The sequence below is a fragment of the Halichoerus grypus genome, chromosome 7 (assembly GCF_964656455.1).
Source record: "Halichoerus grypus chromosome 7, mHalGry1.hap1.1, whole genome shotgun sequence".
Lineage (NCBI taxonomy): Eukaryota > Metazoa > Chordata > Mammalia > Carnivora > Phocidae > Halichoerus > Halichoerus grypus.
The window spans coordinates 78,185,330-78,205,106 of NC_135718.1; the positions used below are offsets into that span (position 1 = coordinate 78,185,330).

At 40.7% G+C, this 19,777-nt stretch overlaps 1 protein-coding gene and 1 long non-coding RNA gene across 7 annotated transcripts in view; one reads left to right on the forward strand and one right to left on the reverse strand.

Moving 5' to 3' along the window:
- Positions 1–12,052, reverse strand: part of MINPP1 (multiple inositol-polyphosphate phosphatase 1) — a 128,893-nt gene extending 116,841 nt beyond the window's left edge. For 2 of the 4 annotated variants that reach the window (XM_078077800.1, XM_036123420.2), the window contains exons 1-3: positions 11,287–12,052; positions 8,351–8,548; positions 2,813–2,910 (exon numbers count right to left, since the gene is read on the reverse strand). In XM_078077800.1, the coding sequence (XP_077933926.1) occupies positions 2,813–2,910; positions 8,351–8,548; positions 11,287–11,923 (933 nt within the window). In that variant the 5' untranslated portion in view covers positions 11,924–12,052. The remainder of the gene's footprint in view (positions 1–2,812; positions 2,911–8,350; positions 8,549–11,286) is intronic. The other 2 variants (XR_013449780.1, XM_036123425.2) reach the window with 1 other exon arrangement.
- A 263-nt stretch (positions 12,053–12,315) lies between these two features.
- Positions 12,316–19,777, forward strand: part of LOC118555338 (uncharacterized) — a 78,127-nt gene continuing 70,665 nt past the window's right edge. The window contains exons 1-4 of one of the 3 annotated variants that reach the window (XR_013449782.1): positions 12,316–12,989; positions 15,565–15,790; positions 18,080–18,403; positions 18,537–18,630. This is a non-coding gene — a long non-coding RNA (uncharacterized LOC118555338). The remainder of the gene's footprint in view (positions 12,990–15,564; positions 15,791–18,079; positions 18,404–18,536; positions 18,631–19,777) is intronic. The other 2 variants (XR_013449781.1, XR_013449783.1) reach the window with 2 other exon arrangements.

Consider the following 19,777-nt stretch of genomic DNA (forward strand, 5'->3'; position numbering starts at 1 on the left):
CTTTAATCAAAAGTTAAAAATCAGACACAAAGGCATTCTGCCAAAAAAAAGGCTTGGACACCTGTAAAATGCCAATGCATAAAAGACAAAAGGCTGGAGTACTTCTCTAGATTAAAGGAAACTAAAAAGACATGACAAGTAAATGCAATGAGTGATCCTTCTTTAGACCCTGTATTTAAAGAAAAAAAAAAGCTCTAAATACAGAACCTTATTAAGACAAATATGAAAACTTCAATATTGGCTATATACTAGATAATACTGCACTATTACATATATATGTAAAAAAAATTATATTTTGTCTATGTAGCAGAATGTTCTTTTTTTTTTAGACACATACCCAAGTATTGAAGGGTGAAGTGCTTTGATGTCTGCAAAGAAAAAAGATTATATATATGTGGTAGATGCCCCCCAAAGATGCCTACATCCTAATCCCTAGAACCTATGACTATGCTCTCTTACGTGATAAAAGGGAATTTGCAGGTGTGATTAAGGATCTTAAAATGAGAAAATTATTCTGGGCTACCTACATGTGCCAAGGTAATCACAAAAGATCCTTATAAGGAGTAGTTAGGAAGGACAGTCAAGAGTAGGAGATATAACCATAGAAGCAGAGGTCAGAGTGATTAAAAAAAAAAAAAAAGTGATTCTAGAGACTGGAAAAGGCAAGGAACAGATTTTCCTCTTGAGCTCCACAAAGAACACACTACTCGCATCTTGATTTTAGCGCTGTAAGATTCATTGTGAATATCTGACTTCCAGAACTATAAGATAATAAATTGGTATTGTTTCAGACCACTAAGTCTGTGGTAATTCATTATGGCAGCAATAAGAAACTGCTTTATGTGGAGAAAAACAGATGTGGCAAAGAAAGGTTAACAATTGGTGAATATAGATGAAGGATGTGTTTATTGTATCATTCTTTCAATTTCTGTCAGTTTGCAATTTTTCAAAATAAGTTGCAAGAAAAAAAAGAGAGAGAAACTCTTCATAAGCAATAATAAAGAGACAAAAGAATAATCCCAAAAAGGGGGGCGGGGAAGAAAAAGAAAAAGTCAAGTAGTATAGAATCTTAGAATTACAGGGGGTGTACCTGAGTAACCCAATAGTTCCATCTTCTAACAGACGTGGGAATCAAGGTACAGGAAGCCTAAGTGCAACTTGAACCCAGATCATGACTTCCAGGGTTTTCGGAGTACGTCAAACTACCTCCCAGAAGAGACAGATGCACAAAAAGCAACAGTAAAATGTTTCAAAGGAGAAGGATTCAAATAAGGAACAGTGAGGGAAAGCAGCAGGTGTCCCAAGGACGAAGAGGTGGAGGCTGGCTAGGATGTGAGGTGTGCATCCTCAGCACGGGGAAAGCAGCTTGCACTTAAACCAGAAGCCGCTGGTACTTGGAAGACACCACAGGGACTTAGGTGCGCACGACAGGAGCAGTGCAGAGAGCAGGGCCCGGTGAGCACATGCCAAGCATCCCACCAAGGGCAGTAACCTGGGCAAATGAAGTTTTTCTTCTGCTAAGAGGTGACTTTCCCTTGGCCAATGCCCAACAATCATTTACACAGTACTCAAAGTTATTTCTGTTTATCAACTTTTTTCCCTAGAGCAATCTGGGCAGGGAGAAAAGGGAAGGGAGTATTTTGACCCATGTAAATGGCGACCATAAGTTTCAGTTTATACCTATACTGGCATAATTATTAATTTTATGGTCAGGAAGTTTCTAAGAGATGAGTTTTGGGCAGTTAGAGGAGAGGAGCAGACAGAGAGGAAAGAGAAGGCACCCATTACCACTGGTGCTCAGTGTCTGAGAGCAGTCATCCACTGAGGGTCCTCTCCTCTGCTTCCAACTCAGGGGCTAAGCCCCATTCCCACATGAGCCCAGAAACACATAAAACCACCTTTAATCTGACTGTGGTCACTCCGGTCTTTGAGTAACAAATGTTACTTGTTTATCCTCAAAAGTACATTAGCTCTTGGCTTAAAAGCCTGCTGGTATCTGGCAAACAGTACACTTCTTTTCAAAATTTGATGTTAAGTTTTGAAGTTAATAATTTTGATTTTCACATAGTATACTGAATGTTTTATATGTATGCGAGAGATGACTAAAGCTTCAAAAGTCTACATTCCTGAATGATCCACAGAGACACCAGAATTCTATCCAAAGTTGCTATCCTCAATGCTCACAAAAACAATTAACACTCTCCTACCCTACCTCTCTGGCTCCCAACATCCCAGAAATGACCAGAATCTGCCTCCCTTAAAGTCAGCTGAGGCCTGTCTGGCCTTCTTTCTAGAGTCTAAAAGAAGCAATATGAATGAAGAGGAAAGAAAGGAAATATGAAGCAGGCAGACAGATACGGTGGAGGACTTACTGCCATCACCAGGTGGAACACTGAGCTCAATTTATCCTGAAGAAAACTACTAAAAAAGAAAAGTTAGGTATTTGAAAAACCATTCCTCCTCTCTGAGCTCTGGCTTCCTTTAAAAGGAATTTGTATTTTAATAGCTCTACAATCCTTTCCAGCAACAAAATCTGATGATGGGTAAAACAGGATTTTAATTGGGTGGACCTAGAAGTCAAATCACCACAGAAGAATGTTTTCCAAAGTTTTCTGAACCCGAACTATAAGTATGTAGACCCCATCTGAACAATTCATCCCCTCTGCAAGGAAAATTATAAATTAGTCGAAGACAGTTCATGTTCCCTGCCTGCTTATTTTTTGAAAAGCTACTTCAAGTAACAACAACAACAACAACAAAATAATGCCAAAAAAAAAAAAAAAGGCAAAGAAACCGCAAAAGTAATACTTACCTTTGCGTCATCTATGTCAAAAACATCACACCAAGGAGATTTAACACCTTTAATTGCCAGGTCAAATGAACAGGTGAAAAAAGCTACCTGAATTAAATCTGGGGGGGGGAAAAGAAAAGTAAAATTTGTGAGTCACTGTTCTCCATAATCTTCCAAAGACTAAATAGCTACAGAATGCCACGTGCAGTATGGTCCAAGGATCTTGGTAGGTTCAGCACAGAGAAAAGATGATTCGGCTTTTTCCTATCAGAGAATTAAGAGCCACTCTGTACAATCCAAATAGGCAGACCTGGAGCTGTCAGGAAGAAACCATGAGGAGGTAGAAATTTCAGTCCAATGAAACTAAGACATTTAACTGGTAACTAAAAGTTACAATTTTTTCTGGTTTTAAAAGTAATGTGCTTGTTAAGAGCACATTTACCTACCAAATCCAACAGAGTTTAACCCAAAACTTGCTAAACGTAACTTGATTTTGTTCATTTTAGAGGGCTGGAAGAGGGAAGTTATAAAAGCTTTTAGTCCCCATCTGAAAATGAGGAATAACAAAGTACATTTACTGAACAGTTCTCTTAACGACACACTTCATGTTCTAACTATTAGGCAGGAGTACAGAGAGAGGGATACAAAAACGGAGCGAAGACTGCAGAAGGTGGAGAGGGGGCAGAGTAAATCGGGGGTCAGGAGGGAGGGGAAACCAAGGGTCAAGAAGGAGAGAAACAAAGAGGGAAAAATCACAGACTGGAGAGAGAGAGCGTGCTTACAGCATCCGTTTTTTCAGACTTAGTTGCTCAGGCAGGCAGCAGATTTCAGATTAAGTTACCTGGCATTTTTACATTGCGAATGAGCTGATTATATTACCTTTAGATACCCCTGGGTTTTGAAGAGAAGGGTAGGGCACCAAGTCCCTGGCTAGGAGAGCTGGCCGTGCTATCTGGTCACAGGCATGTGGCTGCTACTCAATGCTACAGAGAAAAAGGAAGCCATTGCAGGGCTTTTTACCTTCAGTGTCTTTCCTCGTTCCCAAGGAACCAGGATGGAGTTTAAAGAACTTCCCTAAGGCCGTATATAGTACAAAAAGAATATTTAATTGATAACACACATAAAAGCCATTTAAAAACTTTGCTTGAGGGGTGCCTGGGTGGCTCAGATGGTTAAGCATCTGCCGTCGGCTCAGGTCATGATCCCGGAGTCCTGAGATCGAGCCCCGCATTGGGCTCCCTGCTCAGCAGGAAGCCTGCTTCTCCTTCTCCCACTCCCCCTGCTTGTGGTCCCTCTCACTGTGTATCTCTCTGGCAAATAAATAAATAAAATCTTTAAAAAAATAAAATAAAATAAAAAAATAAAAACTTTGCTTGAATAAATGAAAGGGTTGATAATCCTAATACCTAACATAATATAGTGACTTCTAAATACCATGGATGTTTGATGAAAAGAACCTGTCTCATTCACACTCAAAGTTCTAGTTCTGAAACAATGAAAGTCAATCCTAATGGTCTATTCTTTAACTGGAAGGAGGCTGACAGAAAAATTTCACCAAAAACACTTCAGAGGACGACAGGCTTTGAGACCTAACTCAGCCACTAATCATCCAGAGCAGGTGGCTCCAGCCTCTTGGGTCTCAATCTTCCTACCTGCAAAACAGGTAGAACTCTCAAGAGGAGTTACAGCCCTGACCCGCCTATTATGACCATGCTGATTTCTTGGCCAGTCTTTTGAAACCTCAAAAATATTTCAGACAGATCAAAGATTTAAACATTAAAAAACTAGGCGCCTGGGTGGCTCAGTCGTTAAGCATCTGCCTTCGGCTCAGGTCATGATCCCAGCGTCCTGGGATCGAGCCCCGCATCAGGCTCCCTGCTCGGCGGGAAGCCTGCTTCTCCCCCTCCCACTCCTGCTTGTGTTCCCTCTCCCGCTGTCTCTGTCAAATAAATAAATAAAATCTTTAAAAAAAATAAATAAATGAACATTAAAAAACCAAGATAAAGGAAGACATAAGAAAACAGAATAATCTTGGAGTCAGAGAGGATTCCTAGGCAAAAGACAACACTGAACCGCCACGATGAAGACAGACGTGGCTATATGAAAGACATAACGGGTACAAAGACATCTAAACCTAAAAAGTGAGCAACTAATTAACAGAAAATGTCAGCAATATACAATAAGCAAAGGATTTATCCTTTGTCAAGCAAAGTTAAAGGATATATAATTAATATATCTATAACACATAAAGAGCAAGAAAAACATAAAAATAATCTGATAGAAATGGACAAGATAAGGAAGAGGCAAACCCCAGAAGGAATGCAAGTAGCTAGCAGACACAGGAAGACATGCTCATCTTCACAAGTGACTAAAGAAATGCAAATTAAAGCTAAATACCATTTTTCATTAATCAAATTGGCAAAAAATCAAAATGACTAATAACAGCCACTGTTGGATAAGACAGGGGAAAATGAGCATTCTCATATATTGTTGATATAAATTTCTACACTTTCAGAGAGCAATTTGGAAGTATATGTCAAGGTGTAAAATATTCATTGTCCTTAACCCAACAATTCCACCTACAGTTATTCACCTTATAAATTCTCAAGGGCAAAAACCAGATTATAAAAATGTTCACCGCAGCATCATTTGAAAGGGTGAAAAACTAAGAAGAACCTCAGTAGGAAAATGATTTCCTACAAAAAAAATTTGCACTGTATTAGTTCCATTCCCCTCCACCAGTAAAATCTGATGGGTTAAATAAGTTTTTAACTATCACTGACCTAGAACCTGAATCATATATCCTATGAAATCACACAGAATTCAAAAAAACGAGACAGATTTACATGACAAAGATATACTGCTAAGTAAAAATGAGTTACAGTAAATACATATATCATCATCCCTCTATGTTAAAAACAAAAGGATTTAAATAGCTACAGTAGTTTTGAGCTGTTACTCTGCCAGGCATTGTACTAATGCTCTGCATGAATTAATTTCATATAATCCTTGCAATAATCCTAAAAGAAAGGTAAAATTCCTATACCCATTTTATACAGAAAGAAACTATGGCCTAGAACTATTAATTAACTTGTAAAGACCACAGAGGTAATCAACAGTATAACAGAGTCAAGATTCAAATACAAACAGTCCAATTCCAGAACCCATGATTTTAACCACTATACTTATATTGCCCCCAAAAAGAAGTTGCTCTCATTTACCCCATCAGTAAAACACAAATAATCCGAAACTAAAAATTGTTTTTTAAAAAATCTTCAACAGGGGTGCCTGGGTGGCTTAGTTGTTAAGCGTCTGCCTTTGGCTCAGGTCATGATCCCAGCATCCTGGGATCGAGCACCATGTCGGACTTTCTGCTCAGCAGGGAGTCTGCTTCTCCCTCTCCCACTCCCCCTGCCTGTTTTCCCACTCTTGCTGTGTCTTCTGTCAAATAAATAAAAAATCTTTAAAAAAAAAAAAAATCTTCAACAGTCTAATGCCCCGCTAACCAAGTAATAGCTAGATACTGGTATAGTTATATAAAGGAATTTGGTACATAAAGTTTAAAATGTAGGACTAAAATCACACACATTAAATAAAAAATAAAAAGTTGAGGGGCCCCTGGGTGGCTCAGTGGGCTAAGTGTCTGCCTTCGGCGCATGGTCATGATCCTGGGATCCAGTTCCGTGCGTCGGGCTCCCTGCTCTGCTTCTCCCTCTGCCCTCCCCCCTGCTTGCACACGCGCATATTATCAAATTTCAGACCGAAATCATAGATACCATTCATAAAAGTTTTAAAACCTGCAAAACAATATCCCATTTATGTACAGAAACATAAATATAAAAACTGACATGGGATGATTTAAATGCTCAATTCATGACAATGACTACAGCTGGGAAGAAAAGAAGAGAAATAAAATCCCGGAGAGGCACCGAGGGACCTCAATTCATTTAAAGCAACTAATCGCAGCATGTTAAAATTTGATAAAACTGAGTTGTGGGTATATGGACATTCATTCATTATATCAGCCTTATTATTATCTACAGGCTTAAATTACTTCCCACTAAAATAATTTTTTTTAAAGATTTTATTTTTAAGTAATCTCCATACCCAACGTGGACTCACAGCCTTGAGATCAAGAGTCACCTACTCGGGCGCCTGGGTGGCTCAGTTGGTTAAGCGACTGCCTTCGGCTCAGGTCATGATCCTGGAGTCCCTGGATCGAGTCCCGCATCGGGCTCCCTGCTCGGCAGGGAGCCTGCTTCTCCCTCTGACCCTCCCCCATCTCATGTGCTCTCTCTCTCTCTCTCATTCTGTCTCAAATAAATAAATAAAATCTTTAAAAAATAAAAATAAAAAAATAAAATAAAAAAAAAGAGTCACCTACTCTATCAACTGAACTAGCCAGGCGCCCCTAAAATAAGTAATTTTTAAAGCTCTGTAGATGGCCACAATGTTTAGCCACTTTGGGGAAAGAGAAAAAATTCAATTTTAAATGCTAGTCCAGGCATCTTCACTTTTTTGATGCTTATAAAGCATTCAGGTTCCATGATTCTAGTCTATTATTTTCCCACCATCTCCTACTTCTAGCTTTTTGGAAATTTATTCACAATATAAGAAATCCACAGTCTTTGTATGTATGTTTGTCAACATTTGCTGTATGAATTATGAATTCTTAGAAATCAGAAAAATCCCATTACTTTTTCTATGTTTCCTGTTGGTAGGTGAGCATGTGCCTTGGCTTCCCACCTGCTTTCCCAGCATAGTTATTAATAGTGCCCCCTTTCACCGCCTGGTGTACCGGGCTGCATGACAAAGTGCAACAGGCAGCCTGTCCACCGCAATACCTTTTGACAGACACAAGTGTTCATTCTTTTTAGCATCTCTAGGCTTAAAAGCCTCAAAGAAAATACCCACACTACTTTGCTTTTTTCACTAATACCCCTCCTCAAAACATTAACACATACACACTTCTGAATGGCTTCAAAAGCTAAAGAATTTTATATAATTTTCTACTTTTATCATTTTATGAGGAAATAATTCAAAAAATATAATTTATATAAATAATGCTTAGAGTTGAAGCTTTATATACCTCTGCTCTCAAAAAAAAAAGATTCCAGGATACAGCAAGAATCCTGTACATTAATTTACATAAGGCTCAAAGAAGTATATGAATCTCAAAACAGTAAGCATGAGGGTGCCTGGGTGGCTGAGACGGTTAAGTGTCTGCCTTCGGCTCGGGTCGTGATCCTGGGGTCCTGGGATCGAGCCCCACAATCAGGCTCCCTGCTCAGTGGGGAGCCTGCTTCTCCTTCTCCTTCTGCCTGCCGCTCCCCCTGCTTGTACTCTCTAATAAAAAAATTTTTTAAATCTTTAAAAAAAAAAAACAGTAAGCATGAGATATACAATTTTCTTGACCTAGAACATATTATTTTCTTAATGTAAAATCAATTGTGGGCCTTTAAAAGGAATTACTTTATGCTTCCATATTTTCTCATTTTCAGAGTTTGAGAATCATTTAAATTATTTCAGAGTTCGAATGAAAGATAATGGGCACATTACCTGCATTTAAATTGTTGACTGGCACTTGCAAAGTAGCTGCAACCTTTTTTAAAATGTTCTGCATTTCTGGTCCAGTTTTGAAGGCTTCTACATGATAAAGAGCCGTAGCATTCTTTTCCACTTCAGTTAAAAACTTCTCACAATGATCAAAGAACCTCATTAGTTTATCATTAATTCTTGGAGGTCCACACTCCATGTCTGAAACAGAAAAAAAATTGTTTATACATATATATATATACATATCATCAACATGAATGATAATCTCAGATTATTGAAAATTTTGTTTCAAGGGTGAAAAAGAACACTAAAAACCTGCTTATTTATTGGCTGAAATAAGCACAAACTAATCAAGAAAGACAGGGCAAAACTATTCCCCATTTGTAATGATGGTAATTCATGAGAGTATATGCTAGAAAAGACTAAAGAAACAGAGAATCAGAGATAAGATGTTATGGCATTACTACACAGTGAAAAAAAAGGTGGTTGAAATAAGTATTTTCTGAAAGAAAACAAAAATAATTAGACATGAAAATCCTAAGAAGTGCAGAAATGTGTTTTGTAAGTACCATTTGTCAGGCACAGAAAACTTGAGAAAGCAAACTGAAAACTAGCAAAGTTCCTAACTACAATGTTGAGAGACTAATTCAGCAGATCAAATCTGTTTTTCTCCTCTAAGCCAAATCTACATAGTGTATTTTATTTTCTCTATTAACTTTCCCAACGCTGTGTTTCTTTACAAAAGACTGCTTTGGACAAAAACTACTGACAACAGCACAAAACATCCACATTTCAGATCTTCTGTATTTCATGGTGCTTGGTGCTTCTGTTTTTGGTTTATTTTATAACTGAAGCTCCCAGATGCTTTCCATTTAGAATCACTAAGTTCCATTATTTTCCCAATTTGGCAGCAAATATGTATTATAAAAGATCTGCAATCATGCCTCAACTACTGGGGTGCCTTTTAAGTTTTTTCAGTCATATTCAAAACACATCGATTTCAATCATTTCTCCAATAATTTACCATGAAAAGAACACCAAAAACACTACTGCTGTATACAAAATGAGAAAATCAAATCGGTCAAAGTAGTTTTGCTTTGGATGTGGGTGTGAAAAAACATATTTATATGTATGTGTGCGTGTCCATTTCAGGACCTCCTGAAATGTATAATCGTGCCCAACGTCACTGCCAACTGGATTATAGTAAAACAGCTTGACTCGGAAAATAAGTGACCTTTGTCCTCTCTCTGTGGCCTCAAAATACAATTTCCCAAGTGGATCTGGATTTTTCGTCCTTGCTATTAACTCATTACTGCTACTCTTCAAACAGAAACAAAGGTATTGGGTGCCTGGGTGGCTCAGTTGGTTAAGCGACTGCCTTCGGCTCAGGTCATGATCCTGGAGTCCCTGGATCGAGTCCCACATCGGGCTCCCTGCTTGGCAGGGAGTCTGCTTCTCCCTCTGACCCTCCCCCCTCTCATGTGCTCTCTCTCATTCTCTCTCTCTCAAATAAATAAACAAAATTTAAAAAAAAAAAAAGGTATTGTCCTTTTGCTGTTAAGAATACAAAATCTAATTCAGTGGAGCCCCTTGAAAGCCCAGGTGTACACAACAGGCAATTATAATTATATATATATATAAATAAAGAGAGAGAGAGATTATAATGAAATAGCTAGGCAAAGAGTTCAATCTCTAAGACCTCATCCCAGGAGGGCCAGTAGCCCCTTTTTGGTATACACTATAAACACTGTGCCATGGCGAAGTATATTCTGCTTTGAATGTTCACTTAATTTAACAGATTTGTGGGGAATTTTCACTTATATTAATCACTAAAAAGCACAATTCAACAAGTAAACAAGTCAGCCAAGAGGACCACCCACATAGCAGTAACATGACACACAATCAACAGAACAACCTCTTGGAGATGGTTGAACTGCGTTAAGAGAGGATGCTACTGGAAAAATGACAAACCAGTCTACTTCTAATTTATTTTTCATTTGGGTTTAAAGCTAAACAATGTCTCACCTCATCTCTGACCTGAAAACTGGCCAACAAAATATTAACACTTGCTCATCTCTCTGACACAAACATGTTATATTATTTTCATCCTTACTTCTAAGTTAGAGTGAATGGACGCTGCAGAGTATAAGGGTTGAGAGACCAAGCTCTAAATCAGATTTCCTGGGTCCGTACCTAGCCATATGAAATTAGGTAGATTATTTAGTGTTCCTATCGCTCAATCTCCTCATCTGTTAGGTAGGGGGAAAATACTACCAACCTCAGAGGGCTTTTGTAAGGATTTAGTGAAATAAATGTCAGGCATGCCTGGCACAAAACCATATAGCAGGCATTAGGTGTCTGTTATTCTTAGTATCTGTGACTATTAAACATTTTCTGAAGGTGGGACATGGATTCCAGGCCTGACTCTGGTCCTCACACTAACCAAGGACAATCAACAAGGCACATTCCCGGGCTCAGCTTCTTCACCTGTGGAGTACAGGGCCCCACTAGATGATCTCTCCAATTCTGCAAAAGTATTGGAATAAATTAGGCAAGTACTGAGTGTGACCATGACCCACAGCGACAGGGAGGATAAGTCTACAGTATATACAAGATCAAAACAGAGAAAAAAGCACAGCAGTAAAGAAAGTTTGAGAGTCGCTTCCTGAAACAGGATGTGGGCCCAGAACCAATACGTCATTTAAAAAAAATAAAAGTCGGTCTCCTCTCCTGTCGGGTCCCGCAACGCCCGCTACGCGTCCAGCCCCTGGAAGGGGCCCACTGCGTCCCTGATGAACCGACAGAGGAGTATGCGCGGGGACAAGGGAGACAGACCGCCCAGCCCCGAACGCGCGCCACGGGATGGGCACCCGGGGGACGGAAGGAGTGAGGGGCGACCGAGCCAGGGGACCCTGCCCGCGGCGGCCCCGGGCCGGCACCTGCGACGTCGGGCGGCGGCAGGCCCGGGTGGTAGTGCTGCCACAGCCCCTGCAGGAAGGCGGCGCCGCTGTCCACGCAACGGTGTTTGGAGCTGGTGACCAGCTGCAGGCGGCCGTAGTTCTCGAAGCTGAAGAGAGCCGGGAAGAGGGAGGCCAGGCGCAGCGCCAGCTGTCGCATGTCCTGCCGCCCCTTCTCCACCAGCTGCCCGTCCATCCAGTCCGCGTACCCCAGCGGCCAGTCGGCCAGCGCGGCGCCCAGGTCGCGGCCGCCCGCGGGGCCAGCGCGCCCGTCGCCGGACCGGCGGGCCTGCAGCAGGCCGTGCAGCTGCCGCAGCTTGCGGATCTGCTTGGCCGTAGGGTAGCGGGTGCCGTGGCGGATGAGGGCGACCAGCTGCACCGGGGTGCAGGTGTCCTCCAGCAGCTCAGGGTCCCTCCGCGGCGCCTCGGGGTCCGGCAGCAGCCCGGGGTTGGCATCCTCGTAGCGGGTCTTGGTGCCGAAGTAGGGGCTGAGCGCCGAGACCGCGGGGTGCTCCGGCTCCAGGAAGGAGCAGCGCGAGAGCGACGAGAGCAGCGCCACAGCCAGGGCCGCGACCGGTGCCACGGAGACCTTGACGAGGCGCTCGGGGCCGCGGAGCATGGTGCGGCGCAGCCCTCGGAGGGCGACGTACCGGCCGGGGTCGCGACTTCCGGCTCCGGCGGACAGGGGGCGGGCCCAGACGGCGCTTCCGGCCTGGCTCTGCGCCCCCAGGATTCGCTGCGCGGCGCAGGGCGGCGCGGACGCTGGGGAGGGGAGCGCCCGGAGACTCTCGCCTCCCGCTCGGGTGGCGCCGGCACGAAACGCCGGGGAGCTTCGGAGACCTGTGGCTGAGGTGGAACTGGCGTCGGCGGGGCCTCCCGCGTGGGTGAGCTTCTTAGGGCAGGCGCCTCCGGGGCTGACTCAACCGCTGCTCTGCTCTTTCGGATGCTCTGGGCGGGAATGAGCCCGCGTCTCGGAGACCCGCCGCACAGGACACCTTGCAATGGCTGACTCGGGCCCTCCCCCACCCGCCGCGTTCACCGGCGGTGTTGAAAACGTGCTCTCCGAACCACCAGGGCGCCTGAGGCTGTTGTTCACAGAGTAGGTCCCCGGGCCCTGCCCCAGTTTGCCTCCCGAAGTCCAAACCTCTTCCCTGGTTGGAGTTTGATAATAGCGTGCAGCCAGGCGCACCAGAACCGGAGAGAGGCTCTGTTCTCCAGGAAACCCAATTCCCGAGCCTTCGGTAGTGTCTGGACCTGGGCTAGCGGAGCTGACTGAGCTCAGCGCCACGGCACTCCGGAAGGATTGTGCGTGTTGGCATCCGAGGCTTTCAGAGTAGAGACAGCACAACCATGATCACTTGTGATGAATCATAGCCCGTGATTGACGGCATTATTAAGTATGAGCTAATCTGCTATATGGAGCAAACATGGTCTCTGTTTACCACCACTCCAAGGTGAAACTCCGCTCGCGTGTAATTACATACTCAAGTCAGCAGCTACGTGTTGTCATAGGTTAGTGCTCAGAATCTTTGATCCAAGGGAAAAAACCATAAATCTGAACAATACGTTGGTTTCTCCACTTGACCACCAATTTGTACACTAGTTGGGAAAAGAATAAAGATTAAAGAAGTCATCTGTTTTTGTAATGGAGCTTTTCCTTCAAAGACACTACTAAATTGCTCTTGGTAAGCCCATCTCCATCTTAACTACTTTTCACCTTGTTGAGGTGTCTCTGGTTCAGAGAGGTGTACCTCTAAATGTTAGCCACTGAACAAGATGGTGTAAAATCAAGAATAGATTCCAACTTGAACACTGCAAATTTTAAGATATTCTGTAGCAGGAAGCCATCTTTTTCTTTTTCCGAGATGCCACTTTGTAGAGTGAATATTCACAGTTCGGTGATATTTTCACAGAACTTTGCTCAAATTAATATTTGGTGAACATCTACCTTTCCTTTATGGACTTTCCTAACCCTACATTTTATAGGCTGAAATGCCTGATGATATTTCGAAGTGCATTCAGCAAGCATTTGTGCCAGTTGCATGTCATTATATTTTGCTTAATATATGTGCCTAATAATGATCACCTCTCATGCCTGATCTTTTGTATCCTCAGGAGGTACCAAGTCTTCCCAAAGGCACCATCCTTCCTAATGAAGTAACCTTTAGAGACCCTGTCTACCTACGTACATAATCAATGACACACATTCCTACAAACTAAATTTGCCCTTAGCTTGATTTTTTTTCCTTCCCCTCATTTCTCATCTGTTAATGTTATGCTGTTTTGTATATTTATTAAACCAGCTCCAGTCATTTTGTTGTTATGGCCAAGATGACAAATGATAAGATTAAGCAATGCCTTCATGTTTTTCACTAGGAAAAAGCCAGAGGTAGTATAAAGAGTATATAAGCCTTGGATCCAGATGCCAAGCTCTGCCAGTCATTAACTGAGTGACCTTAGGAAGTAACTCAGGTTCTCTGTGCCTTAGTTTCCTACTTGAAAACTAGGAATATTAGCACCTACATTGCGAAATTACTGTGAGAATCACAGATGACATTTAAAATTCATATAATAGGCTGCTATGAGTGGTATTTTTATCAATAATGTTTCAGTAATATTATATGTTATTCCTGTGCTAAGATGCATAGCTCTCTAGCAACTACACTGTATAAACTTCCACTGAACATTAAAATTACTTTCACAAGCAAGACATGCATCAAAGATCATTTCTTAACTTTTCTAATAATAAAAATCCACTCATCTTCCTTAAAATGGGTTTCTCATTCTTAAAGCAGTGAGTAGCTTTGAGAAGTTTTAAGTAGTAGGCAACAGGCCCTGCTCATCTTTTCATGTCAGGCCATGTCTTAATTCTCTGGCCACTCTGTAAGTTGGCGCCCTTTTAGGTAGTTGCCCACCTTGTCCAATCAGCTAGTACCCAGGAGTTTGCATGGTATAAAACATGGTTGTGTCTTGGTAAAGACCATGGATGGATCGCTTTTCCTCATGTGAGGTTGTGAGCATGATAGCAAATATATTTGACAAATCTAAGACAACATGAGAGGTAGAATGGAAAATTAGTGGTTCAGATTCCTTGAAGAGATGAGAGCATGGAACCAAGAGCACAGAGAATTTGATTTGGACCAGAACAAGAGGAGACCTTATTTTTCTGAGAGAAGATTGGAAGGATGGAATCACATGTAGATACATTTGTTGGTCTAGCAGAAGGGAATTCATGGATTTCCAGCCTAATGGCCTCAGGTTCCTCAGTGACATAGGCAAGATGGTCTGAAGAGATGGGAGAATAGGATTTAGGTCTTTGGAATGTAGAAATGGATTGGATTTAGAACTGAGAGAAATAGGAAAGGATTTGCAACTGAGAAGAATGGGAAACAAGTAAAAAGTTGGTTGGCCAGCTCTGGGGATCCAACAGAGAATGAAAGACTTGAATTGCTAGTGGTTGTGTAATTTTATCCAGAAGTGAACATTATCTGTTGTGTCCTTTGGAGTGGAAAAGAAAAAAGTTGAGTTCTGTTCTACATTATTCTAGTTTGTCTTAAGTAGAACTTTTCTAATCAATCCACTATATTAAAGAATACGGTATTTTTGCTAGATTATTTATTCATAGGACTTCTAAAATAGTTGTTCCATTCTTAAGATTGCATGGTGTCAAATACAGTATTTTAAGTTACAGATATCTATAATATTTTTTTCAATGTTACTAAAGAAGAGGCTTTCTGGTGAAGAAACAATAAAGAAAGGAAAGGCTAAATGCTTTGGGGGATAGGGTAGGCTGTCTATGTAAGCATAGAACATATTGATTAAAAACATGGTTCTGAAGTTAGACTTTCTGGTTCTCAAATTCCAGCTTCATCACTTAATATCTGTGAGATCTTGAGCAAGTTAAACTGTTGCCTCAATTTGTTTTCATCTATAAATTGGGGATAATACCTATGTTATGCAGTTGTTGATAAGATTAAGTGAGGCAATTTACATAAAGACTTTATATAGTTCCTGGCCCCAAATCAATTTGTAACTTTTACTGAACATAATTAAAATGTTTCTTGTTATTGCTTTTCCTTTAACCAAGTAAACCGACAATGGCCAGTTTGTCATAGATATTTGTTATCTTACAACTACATTAAGCAACTAACTTTGTGCCTACGCCAAGAAAGTTTTAACTCTAGTATCTTACTGCCCTGCTGTTTCATCTTTCCTTTCCTGGTTATTGATTTAGTGCTTATTTGTTCTTTATTGCTGTAGAAACAACCACCAGAAGAAGGGTCCATGTGTATGGACAGGGCTGGAGTGATCCCTGCTTCAACATCAGTCCATTCAACCCTGCTTGAATGCAGAGGTTGCATAGATCACCAGACTCCACGGATAAGATACTACATTGTTCCCCAGCATATAAAAGCCAAGCTGAATTGTTTAACGTTGTGTTTCAGTTGATGAGTAGAACTTCACTGAACCGTGCACAATGATGGAGGTGACTTGCTTTTTTACATTCTCTGTTTTACCTTGCTAAGGGAGTTATTTTGCAGTGACAAAGATTCTCTTCTAGTGTCTCGACACATCCTAGGACTTTGATGTGAATTCTTCCCTCCCGTCAAATGTTGGTTCTAAATCCATTGAACTATTTTGGAAACCGGATACAATGTTTAAATTGCCAGTATTCTTGCTGTGCTTTGCTACTTCCATTTAATAGGAGGAAACTGTAGCTATTCACTTTCTCCTCCTGTTCTGTAATGATTTTCCTATACATGCCAGTACTGTTACTCAGCGGCATAATTTCCTCCAGAAGTCCACTCCGAAAGATCTTGTTATCCCATCACAAAGATGAATAATGGGTTCTAAATCTTGGGAAAAAAATTTCTCTTCTTCCCTGTATTTTTCAAGAACAAGCATAGACAATAGGAATTGAAAACATTTTTCTGAAATGTTTTCCAAAATTGGAAAATCTCTTTGAGCAATTTGACCTTTAAGACAATGGGTTAGCTGACTTTAAAGCCATCAGTATTTCCTTATTCCCAAGAACAGAGAACTTTCAGAGAAAAGTTATTCATTAGCTCTTTATCAGAAAGAACGTTTTTTACTTAGTACATTAATGTCAATTTCATGTTGTCTCCCTAGCCCATGCATGAAACAGTCTTTCAGTTTTTGTTCACTATTTTTTAAATTTATTTATTTATTTATTTATTTATTTATTTATTTGACAGAGAGAGAGAGAGAGAGGGAGAAAGAAAGGACAAGCAGGGGGAGCGGCAGGCAGAGGAAGAGGGAGAAGCAGGCTCCCTGCTGATCAGAGAGCCCCAACATGGGGCTTGATCCCAGGACCCTGGGATCATGACCTGGGCCGAAGGCAGACACTTAACCAACTGAGCCACCCGGGCACCCCTGTTTACTATTTTCTTGTAACATAAATCCATCTTTCTTGGGTTGAATTACTTGCCTATATTGCGTATCAGTAAGTATTAAAATCCAACATTACCTAAGCTAGAAAAGCAGTGTTGGCATCTCTTAGCAGTTCTGCTAACTCATTCTTAGTTAATACCTTAGATGCAAGAGCCATGGTGAAAACTTTTTTGATACTTAAATATCCATCCCTTACATCAAGTAGACTGTCAGGAATTACTTGTTAAAAGGGTGTATGTATGAATGAATAAATGAGATAGAACAAACAGTGTGGGAACATAAAATGTGGAAATAATATTGCTGTATATTTATGCAACATAATTATTTTACCTTCCCAGTTATCCTATGACCTATGAAGAACAGTATTTATATCATGTTGTGGATGTGGAAATCAAAACAAAGAGAGGTTAGATGCCTTGCCAAAATCATCTCATCTAACAAGTACTTAGTAGAACCAGTTCTAGAATATGATAAGTGGAAAGAGAGCTATCCTTGTGTTTCTTTTCCTGATACCTACCTATTCCTGACAAATGAACAGTGACCTCAAAAAGTATCATTTGTAGATGGGGCTAAAAGGATAAATATTGCACATAATACTATAGCAGTTATATTAGTTAACCCACTCAACATTTATTCTCCCTTTTTTCTTGGAATCAATGTGTATGTATTCACCTCTCAGGAAGGTCACTCTGTCCCCACTTAAGGAAAAAGTCCTGATTGGTTTAAACCAATCCTGGTAATTATATTTTTCTTGCCAGTTTTGGTTTAGGAAAGAGCATGTAACTAAATTCTAGTCACTGAGATAGGAGGGGCAGTCTACTTAGCAGTTTCTGAGAAAGTTTTTTTGGTTCTAAGAAAGACAAATGATAGGGTGATAAACGGTCAACACATTATAGGATGAGTGAATCAGAGATCCTAATGACTCGAAGAAATATTGCAGTTGGCACAGTTAAATATTCTGGAAGGGAAGGAGTTGGTATTCAGTGAATGAAATGCCTCAAATGGATATTTCAAAGATGGTGGAGTACTTGTTATTGATTAAATGAGACAGTTTAAAACATAAGATTAAGAAAATTTAGCCAAGGCAAGTTCTAAAATACAAATCCTTTAGAATTAAGAAGGTACAAACAAACAAACAAACAAACAAAAAATGGAGAGGCCAAGAAGTCCTGGCTCAAAACTTTTGCTCCTGTTTCTAAACTTCTATTCTTGCAGGATTTAAGCCCCACTAGATTCTCACCTTCTACTATTCCATGCACCTCTCCCTCTATCCACCTCTTAAAAATTCCCAGCTCACTCGGCATCTATTCCATGAAATTTATTTCTAAAATTTTATTTTATACCAACATTTTGTTTTTAATAGATGCGATTCATGGTTTGGAAAGATGAGAGAGATTCAAAGCACAGAGATGCCAATAATTTTAAATATAATCTTTAAAAAATTCTTAAAATGCAAAAGAGTGATACACTTGAGGAAGAGGCAACTTTTCTGGACATTAGCATGTCCAAATGCAATGACTAGACTTGCTGCAGCCATCTTAGAACCAGTGAGGAGCCAGCTTGAAAACAAAGCCAACACAGCGAGATGACATGGCCGATTGTGGAAAGAACCTGAGTCCTTCATGATGCCATTGAGCTGATGAATGAAACCTGGAGTATACCGCCTCTGGGCTTCCTGTCATCTAAGGTAATAACCATCTTTACTGTTTGAACTAGTGTTTCATTATTTTCCGTAGAGAGTCCTAATTGGTGTACGTAATTATTAACCCCACTTAACCCCTTCGGTTAAACCTGTCATGTCTTTCTTGATTTTGCTGAAGTTACCTGATCCCATCTCCTTAGACCTGACCTTGGGTGTCTCACTCAGAATGATCATGGTTTATGAAGCATGGGAAGTCCAAGGAAGAGGAGGAGGTAGGTGGGCATAATGAGATATCTGGTGATGGAGATCTGGGTCAGACAAGGTGACGTTTGAAAGCTAAGCAAGAGATGCAAATGAAGCAGAGAGAAGTCAGCTCTTCCAAGCACACCCTTAGAAAGCTAGTCTTAGGGACTGAGGAGCACATTTATGGGGAGAGTTGTGGAATCACATTATAGTAATGGTGTCACTTAGATCCATGCTTTTCTCTCAAGGGGAGAAATCATTGTTCACAGGCTATCAGAGAATTCTTGTCATGCTTGTTTTCTACAGAAATAGGCCAAGTTCTGATGTGTTTCATGATGACGCCATAGTCTAAAAATGAGAGACTTGATTTCAGTTTTTCTTGTAGGTGCCAAGAGGCTTGTGGTGGTGTTGTTTCAAGGCTGACACAGTCTTGGAAACTAGAGGATGGCCTTAATGTTCAGTCTGGGGTAGCTCTCCTTCATGACCTTAAGCCTTTTCTGAACATCTTCATAAAGACATAGTAATATTCTGTTAATTATATGAGAGGTGTTCATGTGGATTTAAACAGTAAATCTAACAAGTAGGCTATTCTTTGATGGCACAGAGGTACTTATTTATTTTTACATTTTAGGTATTTGAGAAAAAAACTAATTCAGGAATATATTAAATTGAGTTTGAAGCCATAAAGAGGAAGAAAATAATAAGGATAATAAGGATTAGAGCAGAAGTAAATGAAATAGAGAATACAAAAACAATAGAATCAATGAAACCAAACACTGGTTCTTTGGAAAGATCAACAAATTGACAAACCTTTAGTTAGATTAAGAAAAAAGAGAATACTTAAACTACTAAAATCAGAAGCTAGGGGCGCCTGGGTGGCTCAGTCGTTAAGCGTCTGCCTTTGGCTCAGGTCATGATCCCAGGGTCCTGGCATTAAGTCCCACATCGGGCTCCCTGCTCAGCAGGAGTCTGCTTCTCCCTCTCGCACTCCCGCTGCTTGTGTTCCCTCTCTCGCTGTGTCTGTCTCTGTCAAATAAATAAATAAATAAAATCTTTAAAACAAAATACAATAAAATCAGAACCTAAAGAGGGGATGTTACTACTGATTAAAGGAATAAAAAGCATTATAAGAGAATACTATGAACAGTTGTATACCAAACAAATTGGATATCCTGG